The 15,692-nt window shown below is 45.2% G+C and overlaps 1 protein-coding gene across 1 annotated transcript; it reads left to right on the forward strand.

The window, feature by feature from the left end:
- Positions 1-7,705: 7,705 nt before the first annotated feature.
- On the forward strand, positions 7,706-13,821 carry LOC138962624 (small conductance calcium-activated potassium channel protein-like). The gene has a single exon (XM_070334517.1). The coding sequence runs from the start codon at positions 7,832-7,834 to the stop codon at positions 9,266-9,268; it is 1,437 nt and encodes a 478-aa protein (XP_070190618.1). The 5' UTR covers positions 7,706-7,831; the 3' UTR covers positions 9,269-13,821.
- The last annotated feature ends 1,871 nt before the right edge of the window (positions 13,822-15,692 follow it).

The following is a 15,692-nucleotide window of genomic DNA, read 5'->3' on the forward strand; positions in this document are numbered from 1 at the left end:
GAGGCGGTAGAGTACACACTCCGTGTATTCTACAGTCTCTGACCGTGTGTGCGTGCATGCGTGGGTGCGCGCGTGTGTATCTGTGTGTATGTGCGTCCGTGAGTTCGTGCGTGTGTGTGTGTGTGTTTGTGTGTGTGTGTGTGTGTGCGTGTGTGTGTGTGTGTGTGTGTGTGTGTGTGTGTGTGTGTGTGTGTGTGTGTGTGTGTGTGAACGTGTTTAAGAGAGACAGAGAGAGAGAGAGAGAGAGAGGCATAGACAGAGAGGGGAATGAGAGAGAGGAAGAGAGAGAGAGACAGAGAGAGGGAGAGAGAGAGAGAGAGAGACAGAGACAGAGACAGAGACAGAGACAGAGAGGCAGAGACAGAGAGACAGAGACAGAGAATGAAGAAATATTTAGAACATCATGGCAGACTGAAAAGATCCATTTCAACAAAATTTTAATGGTAATTGTAAGCCTGTGAAAACAAGCCTGCTTTCTCCCATAAAGTTGTCATCAATTGAAAAGCTTGAGCTAGAGTATTTAACATTGGTGCGTAAGTCCCACCCTCGACTTGTACAAAAATAAATTAGGGGCAAAGAGGGTCGACCAATGAAGGCTTTTTGATCAGTAGCATCTGTCTCTTTGCCGTCTCGAACGTCCACAAAATGTTAATAGAAAACCGGTACAACGTCCTTTCTCATGTTTTGTCGGCTGTAGTAATGGCTCGAATACAGAAAAGAGTCTTTGTCATCGTCCTGTGTAATGTGAAAGGACTGCCCCGTGCAGAAGAGATTTATTGCATATATATCAACTGCAGCTACCCATCAAAAACACCATTAAAAACAGGATTTTCAAGGTGTTTTTCAAACTTGTGGTTGCTTTCTTTTACACGTCAAATCAGCTTTTATGCGCGGCAGATTAAAACGAAATAGATATGTCATGTTGGCTAAGATTCTAAAGAAACCCAATGCTCAATTTAAGCCGCCGTTTCGACTGCTCAAAGTGAATTGGATTGGATTGGATTGGATTGGATAAGATTTACAGTCCAGTGAGGTTACCCTCATGGAAATTCGGGCTGCTTTCTCCCCGGGGAAAGCGAGCTGCCATACATACGGCGCTACCCATATTTTTTTTTTCCTGCATGCGTGTATTCATGTTTCCTGAGACTTAATGCCGTGTGAGATGGATTTTTTTTTACTTTATTCCAAGTCCCACGGGTATTTGATGGACATTTTTATCTATGCCTATACAATTTTGCCAGGAAAGACCCTTTTGTCAATCGTGGGATCTTTAACATGCACACCCCAATGTAGTGTACACGAAGGGACCTCGGTTTTTCGTCTCATCCGAAAGACTAGCACTTAAACCCACCACCTAGGTTAGGAAAGGGGGGAGAGAATTGCGGCCTGACCCAGGCCTGAACACGCAACCTCTCGCTTCCGAGCGCAAGTGCGTTACCACTCGGCCACCCAGTCCTAATCATAATCATACATCAAAAAGGTCATTTGTTGAGGGTAGATGTGGTCAAGGACCGGTAATGTCATACCCAAATATTTCCAATATCCGATTAACTCATTTTTGAATAGAAGAAACGCAGATCTTCACATTCTTTTGAGGTTTTGACCCAAAATACTGCTGTTTAACGTGTGGGTCATACTTTTGATAAAATATCCTTAACTTTATGTGCTCATTGTATCACAATTGTAGACAGCAGGACTATTTTAGTTGAGGCGGGAGATCCCACACTACGTTATATAATTGCTTGGAGAATTGAGTCCATATTCCTTCGAACTCCAGTCGTTTAGGTTACTCTCGCGTTTCTATTTCAAACTCTCTTATTACTACCGATCCCGAAGAGAGAAAAAACACACATTGAAACGGGGATGCCGGAAGACGTATTAAGAGTGTTTATTTCTGCTGACTCTCGACGTTGAGGTTACCTCTCGCGTTTCCCTTTCAAACTCTCTAATATTGCGCATCCTGAAGAAAAACAGTCATCGCCATCGAAGGTCATCCTTCAAGGTAACACTCAAGCCGTCACTGTTTTCTCACTCTATTGATTGCCTTCGTGTCTTGTTATTCTACTCCTAATAATTTGCGTTTTTGCTGCGTCTTTGTTCCCGATGCTGTAGTGATTATTTTGTTCGTTGTCTTTTTGTAATCGTACACTTTCTATCATAGTTTTCCCTTCGCCCTCTCTTTCTTCTTCTTATTTTGTTTCTTTCGTTTTTCTAGTCACGTGTGTGTGTGTGTGTGTGTGTGCGTGTGTGTGTGTGTGTGTGTGTGTGTGTGTGAGAGTGTGTGTGTGTGTGTGTGTGTGTGTGTGTGTGTGTGTGTTTACTTAGGCTTTTCTTCTTCTTCTTCTGCGTTCGTGGGCTGAAACTCCCACGTACACTCGTGTTTTTTGCACGAGTGGAATTTTACGTGTATGACCGTTTTTTATCCCGCAATTTAGGCAGCCATACGCCGTTTTCGGAGGAAGCATGCTGGGTATTTTCGTGTTTCTATAACCCACCGAACTCTGACATGGCGGATTACAGGATCTTTTTCGTGCGCACTTGGTCTTGCGTTTGCGTGTACACACGGGGGTGTTCGGACACCGAGGAGAGTCTGCACACAAAGTTGACTCTGAGAAATAAATCTCTCGCCGAACGTGGGGACGAACTCACGCTGACAGCGGCCAACGGGATACAAATCAAGCGCGCTGCTGACTGAGCAACATCCCCGCCCACTTAGGCTTTTAACGAGCTAAAGAACATTTAAAGCAGTAGAACTAGAGTGTACGAGTACATTGCGCAAATGTAAATGACGAATACTTGAGATAATTGAATGGGGGGGGGGGGAGGGGTGGGGGCGAAGGGGTGGGGGCGCAGATGCTGCATATGTCTTTTTTTTTTTTAATTTAGCATGGTGTTTTTCTGTCTTTGTCTAAACTAGACACTGCATTAATATAGTCTCTTTGATTATTTGTACATGAGCAGGCAATATAGACATTTTTTGGTTTCCGATAAAGTACAGACGTCTTTGTTGTTCCCTAGAAAAGAATGTTTCAAGTGTGGTGTTCATGTCATCATATTGCAATGTTATTGAGTACCTTTCATATTATTATTCTGTAGCTTTAATGTTATTGTGTTCTGATTTCATTATATGTCATTTATTGTTATGCACGAAGCTGGTGCAGATTAATGATTTACTTCGCGCTATATGAGCATTTGGTATTATATAGAAAGCTATTATCATAGATACTATTATGAAAAAACTGTGATTTCGAAGTATATGTTTTAAAACGATCATACTTTGGATTCTTCATTGTCAATTTATGTGTTATTTAGAATAAACAAGAAATTCCTCTGATAGGAAAAACACCCCCGTCAAAGGGAAGGGAAATAACCTTCTCAGTTGGTGGCAGTGAGAATGGTTATTTCCCTTTGACCAACGGGGGTGTCCGTCTATAAGTCGTTGTATAATTTTAATCCACCAATAACTCCCTAACCGTGTGTTTGACTGGTCCCAATTTTTGTAAGGACCGTCTCAGGAATGTATATAGAACCTGTTCACCAAGTTTGGTGACGATCGGTCCGTTCATTCTTGAGATCTACTTGCGAACACAAACACCGCCACAAACACACAAACACATCGAGTGAAACCTATACACACCCCTATACCGGGGGTGTAATAAAGTTTAAATTTGTGTGAGTGCGCTCAGCTCGCTCTCTCGTGCAGTCGGTCCCTTCTGCGGGATGGGTTACACCTTGGAGTAGCGTGTTCGGCGGATGGGTCGGGCTGCACGTGAGAGGGGTCCTGTATCGTGTGGCAGTTGTGTGTGTAGGGCCTATTGAGTAAAATATTCCTACGCCTAGATATGTGATTGTTAGCTTTTGCATTCAGTGTAGTCAGTCAGCTTTTGTACACCGGCGCAGCAGCAGCAAAGTTTTTTGCCTGAAGAGCCTTGAATCCTGGGCAGAGAGATGGGGCATGCGCTTCAACGCTACAAAATGCTACGTCATGACTCTAGCACGGAAAACCCCTTCCTCCTACCTCTATTCCCTAGACAGCACCATCCTCAAGAGTGTACCCACGAACCCCTACCTTGGCATTCAGTTCTCGAACGACCTGAAGTGGTCCACCCACATCAACTAAGCTACTCACAAAAAGTTAAGGATCACTTGCACACAAAGTCATAACTTTCCAAATAAGAAAGACAATGCGTTGGTATTTGGCAAACGTTTAATTCAATGCTTTAGTAATAACGATACAACATTTCCTTCAATTTCGAGCAATCGTTTGGTCTGTACATTTTATCAAAGTGTGTACGTATAGAAATTTGATTTCACAAAGTCGTTGAAATCACAAGACATGGCATTCAGATGCTCCCAAAAGTTCAGTAATGCGTGTAACCGCCCTGGCTGTTCTGGCACTCGACGCAGCGAGTCCTCATAGAGTTCACCAGGGTGGTGAAGATCATTTGTGCAAGCGCCTGCCACTCAGCCTGCAGCATCTGGTAGAGGTGCTGGACATCCCTGGGAGGGGGGTGGTTGCTCCTCACTTTGCGATCCAACTCATCCCAGAGGTTCTCAATCGGGTTGAGATCAAAACTGCATGCTGGCCACTCCATTCTGTTGACTCAAGACTGCTGCAGGAAGTCGTTGACCACCCTTGCCCTGTGGGGGCGAGCGTTGTCATCCTGGTAGACAGCCTGCGGTCCCATCTGCTGCAGTGTAGGCACAGCCAGCGGTCGAAGGATCTCATCCCGGTATCGGAGGCCAGTCAGGTTACCCTGTACATGAAACAAGGGTGTTCTGTGGTGAAGGCTGAAAGCCCCCCCCAGACCATTACAGAACCTCCACCAAAGGCCACCTTTTCTTGGACAGTGGCGTCAATGTAGCGTTTCCCTTGGTGCCTCCAGACCCTCAGTCGGTCGTCGTTGTGGTTCAGGGTGAAGCGTGATTCATCACTGAACAGGACCTGGGACCATTGCTGACGTGTCCACCTCACGTGACGTCTGCAGAAGGGGCGGCGTGCTGCCCTATGGGCTGGAGTTAAACGTGGCCGTACAGCTAGGCGACGAGAACGGAGGTTAAACCCATGAAGGCGAGTCCGTATGGTCTGTTGGCTGATGTTGGTGTTAGTAGCCACCCTCAGCTGCCTTCGAATAATGCTGGAAGAGGCTGTTCTTGTTTGCAAGGCTAGTCGTTCAATGAGACAATCTTCACGTGGAGTTGTCTTCTTTGGTCGCCCAGGTCTGCGTCTTTCCTGGACCCTCCCAGTGGCTGTGAAACGTTGAATCAGTCTGACAATGACCGAGATGGACACGTGAAGTCGCCTGGCCACTTCTCGCTTGGGGACACCATCTTGGAACCATGCAACAGCTCGTCCCCTCTCAAACTCGTTCAATTTTTGTCGTGGAAGCATTGTCAGATAATGCCTAAAACTGGTGGTATGTCTTCTCAAAAAGCCAAGCAAGTGACAGCATCTCACACATAAACAACAGTGCTTGCACGTGCATAATGGTTTTTCCATGTGGCTTGTGCAATGTGTTCAGGCTGAACGGTCCAAAACAAGGTCCTTTTTCGCAAGTTTCCGCTTTTTCTTTTGCTACCAAGCTCAGTAGTAGAGAATCCCGTTCAATTTTCCCACTAACACAACATCGCCCACTTGCAGCTGAATACGAATTTATAACAATTTAGTTTGACGGAAAAATAAATAACAGTGGCGAACTGATTTTATTGAGCACCTGTTTTCTCATAGTGATCCTTAACTTTTTGTGAGTAGTGTATATCACTAAGAAAGCTAACAGCACCCTCGGATTCCTCCGCCGCAACCTGCGCCACTGCCCATCAAACTGCAGGCACAACGCCTACCTTGCCCTCATCCGCCCTCTTCTTGAGTATGGTGCCACCATCTGGGACCCATACCTTAAGCAGGACGTCGAGAGATTGGAGCGCATACAGCGGAACGCATCCCGCTTCATCTCTGGTGACTACAGAACCACGACTCCTGGCTTCGTCACTGGGCTCCTACACAAGCTCCAACTACCAACCCTCCAGGAACGTCGCGAACACCTGCGTCTAACCTCCTTCTACAAAGTGGCTGAGGGGCTGGTGCCGGCAATCCCGCCTGACAAGTTCCTGACCCCTCAAAAACCAGGACGCCTCATTCGTCCACGTCAATCTTCCAGAGACTTTAGCACCTCGAATCCAGTAGACAACTACATCAGGAACAATAGCAGATGCTTCACTGTGCCACGCTGTAACACTGAGCAATACAGACATTCGTTTTTTCCAAAGACAGTAGTGGCCTGGAACCAATTAGATGAAGAAACTGTAACCTCGGCATCGACCGAGAGCTTCAAGTCGGCGCTGGCAGTAGCCAGACGACGATAAAGAACTAGCTGCGCACCCCCCACTCCGCTGCAACAATGCCAGATATCTGGATGACTTGTTCTACAAGTGCAGCGTAACAGACAGATACAGATACAGATACAAAGCTGACTTGGAAATTTTTACTCAGTTCTTTTTACTTCAAAAATTTTATACGCAGCAGTGCAAAATGACTGACAGAGACAGTTCCAAATTCAAGTTTGACAAGTGGGTAAAACAGCTCCCTTCTACGGTGGCAGAAATTTTGGTGGAGGCCGGTTTTGACACGCACATCGCACTGGTAAATGCCACGAGGGCCAGTGTGACTGAACTCAAATTAAAGCCGGGCCACCATGTTGCTACTTTGGCTCTGATACGTGAACGTCAGGGCGACGATGGGCCACTGTCAAGAGAGCAGGCAGCGGCGACATCACCGGCGACGACAGCGGCTACGGCAGCAACGTCCCTCGACGATACTATTATGAAAAAACTGTGATTTTGAAGTATATGTTTTAAAACGATCATATTTTGGATTCTTCATTGTCAATTTATTCAATAAATAAACTCAATTCGCTGAGTTTAGTAACCTTTTTTTCTAAAACAACAAACTTATTATCTTTTAATAAGTATGCGTTGAATACTTGTCCATTTTACTTCTCGCGAGCAGATGCTATTGGTTTCACGTGCAAAACTTGACATGGACATGCACAGCTCAGTGTTCTGCATACGGGCATCTTCGAGAAATAATATGTTGCTTAACAACTCAGACATATGAGAAAACATGATGAAGTAAAGTGGGAGATGGTAGGAACTGTAGGTTAAAAAAATACATATAATACAATATAATACAATATATTACTGTAATATCTCAAAATAGAAATTCCGGCAAGTCGCCTCTTGTGCAGACCGACCAACCCACCCAGCTCCGCTCACCCACCTCACTCCCCATTCAACCCCAACCCACCCACACAAAGAGAAAAAAGAATAATCGTCAATAAAGCAGACAGTCATTTGTCAGCGCTTATAAAACAAAATAGCGTTTGGCTACCCTATTGAAAGGCATTAGCATTATGTTGTTAACTGTTTCCTTGCAGGTTTATACACACAACAATGAATGGGCGAATTCCATGTATTATCTTCTTCGTCTTCTGCGTTCATTGGCTGAAACTCGCACGTACACTCATGTTTTTCGCACGAAAAGGTTTTTACGTGTATGACCGTTTTTACCCCGCCATTTATAGGCAGCCATACACCGCTTTTGTGGGATGATCCATTAATATTCTTCTTTGATTAGTTTCCACGGGCAGGTCTATTCAAGCAACAGTATTTGGACCAGGTCCATGTATTATACTCTCCTTTGATCTGATTCCACAAGCAGGTTTATACACACAACAGTATATTGGCCAGTTCCATGTATTATATTGTCCTTGTATTATATTGTCCTTTGATGTGTCTCCACAGGCAGGACTAAGCGTCGTTCCGCAGCGCCATCATGAGCTCCATCGTGGAGGACCCAGGCATCCCTCTCATCGGCATGACTAAGAAGCGCAAGGTCAAGTACCACAGCAACAACCACATCACCACCCCCAACAGCACCAATGGCCAACACACCAAGGACCTGGAGAGCCACATCAAGCGCTTCGCTACGGTGGGGTCTCGGCTGGCGCGCCGCAAGGAGCTGTTCTTCAGGCGCAAGCGACTCTGCGACGCCTCCCTACTGCTGGCGCTGCTGGGGATCGCGCTGATGATGCTGGAGACGGAGCTGGCTGCCCACGACATCATCACGCGCGACCAGTGGATCTCCGTGGCGCTCAAGCTGACGGTGACGGCGACGACGCTGGGGTGCCTGGCGGTGATGCTGTGGTACCACGTGCTGGACGTGCAGCTGTTCACCATCAACAACTCCATGGAGGACTGGCGTCTGGCCCTCACCCCGCGCCGCGTCGTCACCATCTGCGTGGAGTTCGTCGTCTGCGCCGTGCACCCCATTCCCGGGTTGTACGAGATCTCCTGGCTGACCATGGACTCTGACAACCACCTGACCGCCAGTGTGGTCAAGATCCCCCTGGACGTTGTCCTTTCGCTGCCCATGTTTCTCCGCCTCTACCTCGTGCTTCGCTGCATCATGCTGCACTCGCGCCTGTACCAGGACGCCAGCTCGCAGAGTCTGGGCGCCCTCAACCGCATCAACTTCAACTTTCGCTTTATCTTCAAGTCCATGATGGCGCTGTACCCGGACTACGCGCTGAGCCTGCTGATGCTGGCCTTCTTCATGCTAGCCTCCTGGACGCTGCGGCTGTGCGAGATGTACAACGACGCGCCCCACGCCAGGGTGCACGGCAACTTCCTCAATTCAATGTGGGTGGTAGCCATCACCTTCCTCACCGTAGGTTACGGCGACATCGTGCCCAACTCGCTGTGCGGGCGCGGCGTGGCGGTGATGAGCGGCATGATGGGGGCGGGGTGCACGGCCCTGGTGGTGGCCGTGCTTGCCAGGAAGCTGGAGCTGTCCAGCGCCGAGAAGTACGTGCACGACTTCGTGCTGGAGATCGACATGGGCAAGCGCCTAAAGACCCAGGCCGCAAACGTCGTCAAGCACGGCTGGAGACTGTACAAGCTCAACAAGGAAGCCGCGGCCGCAGGAAACGAGGGCTTCTCCAAGAGGCAAGCCCGCCGCCTGCTCAAGCAGCAGTCGCACCTCCTGCGAGCTATCTACGGCATCAGGGAGGTCAAGGCAGCCCAGCGGCGGCTCGGGGACAACGCCTTGTCTATGCTGGACGTGTACAAGGCTCAGATGGATGCCGGGTCGCAGCTGAGCACCATCAGGATACGACAGCAGGCCTTGGAGGACAAGGTCAGCAGGCTTGAAGACAAGATGCAGCTCATGTACGATAAACTCTGCAGCCTCGTCGACCACAGCAAGCAATGACGAAGGTACTATGGTGATGATGGTATGGCTTGATGACGTAGGTACTGTGCTTGTAACGACATCATACATTGAGACTTTAGCACGCCAAAGGCCACAGCACTGTGTAGGTTATGGCATAGATTGAGACAACTCAATGGATGGCATAGTTACTTTGCTGGGTACGGCGTGTGATTGAAGGGTGCACCCCCCACAAGGACTCATAACACGGATTGACTCAAGACAGAATCGTTTAAAAATTAGTCTCCCAAATTCTGTGTCTCACCAGGGAATGACTTGTTGGTTCAGGTTATTTTCCCAAAATTATGTGTCTCAATAGAAAATGACTTCAGGGTTCACATCATTCTTCCAAATGCTGTGTCTCAATAGGTAATGATTTGGAGGTTATACTCCCTACAACTGAAAACTACTTGAGGCTCAACGACGACAAATTCGGAACCGTCACCAGCAACGTTATCAATGTCAAGGACTCTTGCCAAGTTGTTTAGACTTTGGCGGGTTCGTTGGCTGCAAGATACACTAATCTCCGAGGAATAATGTTCGACTGCCAATTGGACGAGTTAGAACACACATCTTTCTCAAAAGTGTTTATTTATCAGACAGACAACATTAAAGTTGTTGACTACTAGCATAAAATGGTGATGCAGAAGATTAACTCGGTCATCTCCCTGAGAAAATCCCTGACTATTGTGAAATCATCCAGATTATTTTCGACGAAAACGAGTCGTTGTTGAAACAGATCGACGCATCACCGTTAGGAATATGCAGGACTTGCACAGCTTGAAAATCTCACCGAGTTGGCCAGCAGCTATGCCAAGACTGCCCTGTCATTTGTGAATACATTCCTTGAGACAATATGGAAAATGTAAGCATCTCCAGTCAGAAACAGACACCCAACAGGGATGGACACTCGCAATGTTGCAATTTGTCTGTGACAAGAGATACCAGAAGTAGGACAGAGCAACCAGCGACAAAATGTGCGTGTCTGTTTGGAAGCCACCACAAGCCCAAAAATAGAGCCCCAATGCTTGTGACAATCACTTTGCGCCAATTCGAGCTTTCCCTCCTACCCGTGCTGGTGGTTCGCTGACTTGAATGACTGGTGGCATATTCTTTGCAGAGAGTCACAAACACGGCCTCACTGTGGACTGAAGTACACAATGATCCGATTTCAAATGAGCCATGTTGATGTCATTTTATTCTCAGTGTCACTGTCCTGAAAAAATAACTAGCCAAGGTAAGGGCAAAGGATCACCAAGCTTCGGACGCGTAGCTGAGTTTATCGAGAGATTTCGCGTAAATGTGTCTTTGCGAAATTGGTAGTTTTACTCTCAGACTAACCTCGACTGCTGTGTACAACAATGTTATCTTTTGTGCTGCACCAGTGAAATCACAACGAGGTCAGACGGGCGCAGTGGCGTGGTGGTAAGACGTCGGCCTCCTATTCGGAAGGTCGTTAGTTCAAATCCCGGCCGCTGCCGCCTGGTGGGTTAAGGGTGGAGATTTTTTCCGATATCCCAGGTCAACTTATGTGCAGACCTGCTAGTGACTTTAACCCCCTTCGTGTGTACACGCAAGCACAAGACCAAGTGCGCACGGAAAAGCCTGTAATCCAGTTCGGTGGGTTATAGAAACACGAAAATACCCAGCATGCCTCCCCCAAAATCGGCGTATGCTGCCTGAATGGCGGGGTAAAAACGGCCATACACGTATAAATCCACTCGTGCTAAAAACATGAGTGAACGTGGGAGTCTAAGCCCATGAACGAAGAAGAAGAAGAAAAAGAAAACGAGGTCAAATATTTAACGCTTGCACCACAAAGCGTCTTCCTCGGACTTGGACTGCGTTGGATTGTTGCGTGTATATTAAACCCCTGGATAAAGTAGAAGATGCAGAATAGATGGCGTCAGCTTCGACTGTTGTGAACGAAGTCAATGTTCAGGTACATCTAAAAGCTACTACTGCCCCGGCTGCTATACATGGTTACGTGTGTAAGACGTGGGGAGGGTGAATGCTTTAACTCTTGGGTTAAAGATGCTTGCAAAACAACTAGTGACAGCCAAACAGAACATTTCGGCTGCTGTGAATAGTTACGTGTATGTGCCCAAGGAATGGTGATAGATTGAACGACTGGCTTGGACAGAAGATGTTTGCATAATACCTGAGGACAATCAGGCAGAACATTTTGGCTGCCGTGAACGAGGTCAATCATCTTGCTGTGACTTACATTCCGAAGCTACTGCCCCGAACTTCGGCTGCTATGAATGCTTACGCGTCCTGGAGGTACAAATAGTGAATGGTTAATGCACGCCTAGCTATAGGAGAAGGTGTGAACAAAATAGCTTAAGACAGCCTGCACAACATTTTGGCTGCTGTAAATAGTTACGTGAATATGACTCAAGAGGGGTGTATGATTGAACGCTTGGACAGAAGATGTGTGCAGAATACCTGCGGGGAATTAGGCAGAACAATTTGGCTGCCGTGAACGAGGTTAAGTATCTGCTATGACGTGCATCCCAAAGATACTGTCTCGAACTTCGGCTGCCATGAATGCTTACATACGAATGGTGAACGGTGAATGGACGCCTGGCTGTGGTAGAAGGTGTGAACAAGATAGCTGCAAACAGCCTGAAGAACATTCCCGCTGCTGTGAATAGTTAGGTGAACATGACTTAGGGATGGTGAACGGTCAGACAGAAGACTTATGTGCTTTCAATGAATTCCATTAAGAAATGAAGAATGATTGAACGCCAATCTAAAGTAGAAGATGTTTGCAGAATAGCTGCATAGCACTGAACTAAGCTATGCTTTGGTATATGTAGTGCCCCTGCTGAACTAGACATGGGAGCGACAAAATGCCAGGCTTGCCCATAGTTATGTCATTGTTAATTCACAAATATTCGATGTGACTGCACGAGGACTGGTCCATAGGGCAAGTGTTGATGGCCTGCGATTCATGGGTGACATTTTTGTGTGGCAAATATCATATTTCTTTTCAAGAATGACAAGATCTGACCTAACAATGTGAATCATTGACGAACACAATAAAAACCAAATGGACGCCTGCAGATCAAAACTGGTGGACGCTTGCCGATTAATTATAACTCGTATTTTCTTTTTGCATGTTTATTTGTTTTGCCAGGTACGGAGAGTAAAACTGCACTGCTGTTCGTGTGATAAGCGCAGTTATTCTGCGTAAATGAAACATATTTACTCCATGATACTGCTTTTTTCTCTGTCCTTAAACAAAATTATTATCATCTGTTTATTCAAATCCTTTCATTGACAATGTGGTGATATGTGTTTGAGGGGTCCTGATTTGGCCTATTATGGTCCGCTGGACCCGAAAAGCAACAGCTAACTATATGTGTTTGAGATAAATAACAAAACGTTGTTGATACAAATGAGAAATATCCAAGTCAAGATTCTACTGAATGTTTATGTCATTATGTGTGTGTCTGAAGTTTGCCATTTGCTGGGTTGCTAGATCTATACGCGTGAGAGTTGCACGACTGAAGCCAACAGAATGAGGGGTGGAGCACTTCCGGACAACTTTCCCAAAGAATAAGGATGCTCCGCCAAAGTTTTCAATATAATTATAGGGTCACGAAAAAAACTGTTTAAGATCTGAAGTGATGTGTTATCCTCATTAATTGTTGCTTAGAAATAGGGGGGGGGGGGTGTTAAATCCACATTTGATTATTAGTCTTTGGAAGAAATGTTTTTATGCCTTTTTTAAGGAAAAGAATAGGGGTTCATCGGCATGGCTTGAATCGAATTGGTTGAAACAAAGTTGTATTCAGTTAGACATGGTAGGCCTACAGTAGTAAAACAAGAAATACTAGGGACACGAACTCAAGCGAACGCTTATTATTACGTGCCCTTGAATCGAATTGCTGCAGATAGCAGGTCAGAAGTCAAACTTCGCGAAACACAAACTTTTTCTGCGTCGATGCTTCAGACATTTTCTGTTTTGTTGTCATCGCTATATAATTATTCTTCACTTCATATTCGAGCGTGACATTTCTCTTTAAAATCACAAATTAATTTGGCGAAGTCTAATTCACAAAGCTGGCTCCAGGAAGCTTTCTCACTGATTTTTTTTTTAAAGTAAAAAGACTCCGAGAAGTCTTCGCGAAGTCGACTTTGGCCCTAATTAAGCACAACCTTCAATGATTCACAGACAAAATTAATGTGTTCCTCCATTTCCGACTGTAATGGTTCTTCGAAACCTTATATGTCAGAGTGCACGGTGAAGCCTTCCTTGTATGATCCGGAAGTTGACTTGGCAAAATTTTATTTTTACCGATAATTGAGTGCCACAGCTTCGTGCAGCGAGCTTCGAGAAGTAGACTTCGTGAAATCGACTTCGCCGAATTTGATATCAGGCTTTAGGCATAGTAGGATTTGAATATTTATTAGCTTTTTTGCAGATAGTGTCTAACGATCAGGTAATTTCATTACTTACTATCGCCTGCCAACTCGTTAGTGACTCGGACCTAAATCATGTTATCAGTGTGATATCCTGTCATAAAATGTATTCAAGAATGAATAAAGAGTTGTTGTTTGGTTGAACTCCGACTGAATTGTGCAGAGCATGATAGTGTTGGTGCAAATATATTTGGTGATGTTGTTGAAGGAGGTTATTAAAGAGATACGACACAAAATGACCCCAAAAAATCGAGTTTGCTAATTCAAACTCTGCTCTGCATTGGGTCAATTTTTGTTTAAAATTAGCCGGTTGATTAAGGAAATATGTTTATGTAAATTGAAAAACTGTTCTAGTTTTAGCCTTAAAAAATGTCATGCAATTTCGCTATTATCGGTCATATTGTATAGGCACGTTGCAATAATTCAAATACAAACACATCGTTTTAACAAACACAAACCAGAAATTCAACCACTTACAGAAATCGGTTCTGTGATTGTAGGAATTATTCGGTCAGATACCCCATCCAATAACCCAAGCCTTGTTTATATGATTCTTGGCATATTTCATCATATTCAAAAGCCTGTATCGTAAAGTCTGTCGGGCAAATGTCTCTATCATTTTCCAACTTTTAACTTGTTTCAACACTCTAAAAATATCACAGGCAAAATATTAGTGAATTCGATTTTGGGGGACATTCGGTGTCATTTCTTTTAAAACACCGTGATTACGCATGTCTTCATCATGTTCTTATTATTACAGGGTAAGGCTACTTTCATGATTCATTCACGACCTATAGTTACCAATCTTCGCGGGTTAGAGGGAGTCCCATATTGGTTGGGACTAGAAAGAATTTACCCGATGCTACCCAGCATGTCGTAAGAGGCGACTAACGGTTCTGTTTCTTCTCTTCTTTTGTCTTATTTCTGCCTTACCAGTCCTTTCACCTATATTTCCTTCCAAGAAAACTCTCCCTACTATTCCCTGCAGTTTTCCAATTCTTTTCTTGTTGTCTTATTTCTACCTGACTGGATCCATCACCTTTATTTCACTTACCAAAAGTCTTCTTTTCCACATCCTTATTTCTCTGCACCCCGCATGTCGTATGAGGCGACTAACGGATTCTGTTTCTCCTTTTACCCTTGTTAAGTGGTTCTTGTATAGAATATAGTCAATGTTTGTAAAGATTTTAGTCAAGCAGTATGTAAGAAATGTTTAGTCCTTTGTTCTGGAAACTTGCATTCTCCCAGTAAGGTCATATATTGTACTACGTTGCAAGCCCCTGGAGCAATTTTTTGATTAGTGCTTTTGTGAACAAGAAACACTTAACAAGTGGCTCTATCCCATCTCCCCCCCCCCTTTCCCCTATCCCATCTCCCCCCTTTCCCTCGTCGCGATATAACCTTCGTGGTTGAAAACGACGTTAAACACCAAATAAAGAAAGAAAGAAAGAAAGATATCTTCATGCAAGGGGAACGAGATTTCATTCTGGTTGACCGAGTTAGATTATGTGCTCGATATCTCCTTATTTGGCAAAGTAGCCTACACTAAAACAAGAAATTTACTGAGAGCCAAAGTTGGGCTAGCGCGAGGCGGTTACCCCATACCCTTCTAACACAGACAAATTGGTATTGATCCTGGCAGGGGTGATTTTGCGAGCGTGGTATATAGTTCACCAACGTTTAAATTGGTACCTGACCCTATTTACAGTTTGGAAAGGAGAGAAGATTCGATGGCACTGCTATCATAAATCTAGTCCCCAGAGAATTCAAACCCCCATCTTATTCCCAGCTCAACGAGGAAAAAAAGAAAATATAGGACTGCTTTCAATAAAAAATATTTTCCGGATACAACCCCCCCCCCCCCCCCCCCCCCAACTCTTTTGTAGGATTGGACGTACAATGTAGGATAGCTGTTCTGTGTTGAGGAAACGAGAAACTGCACATGTTCCAACTTTGGTGAGAATGGAAAGAAGGAAGGAAGGAAGGTTGGAAGAAA

This window comes from Littorina saxatilis, linkage group LG3, assembly GCF_037325665.1.
Source record: "Littorina saxatilis isolate snail1 linkage group LG3, US_GU_Lsax_2.0, whole genome shotgun sequence".
In the NCBI taxonomy this organism is placed as follows: domain Eukaryota; kingdom Metazoa; phylum Mollusca; class Gastropoda; order Littorinimorpha; family Littorinidae; genus Littorina; species Littorina saxatilis.

Excerpts from the sequence above, each read along its gene's own strand:
- LOC138962624 (XM_070334517.1), top strand. The coding sequence starts at position 7,832 with ATGAGCTCCATCGTGGAGGACCCAGGCATCCCTCTCATCGGCATGACT.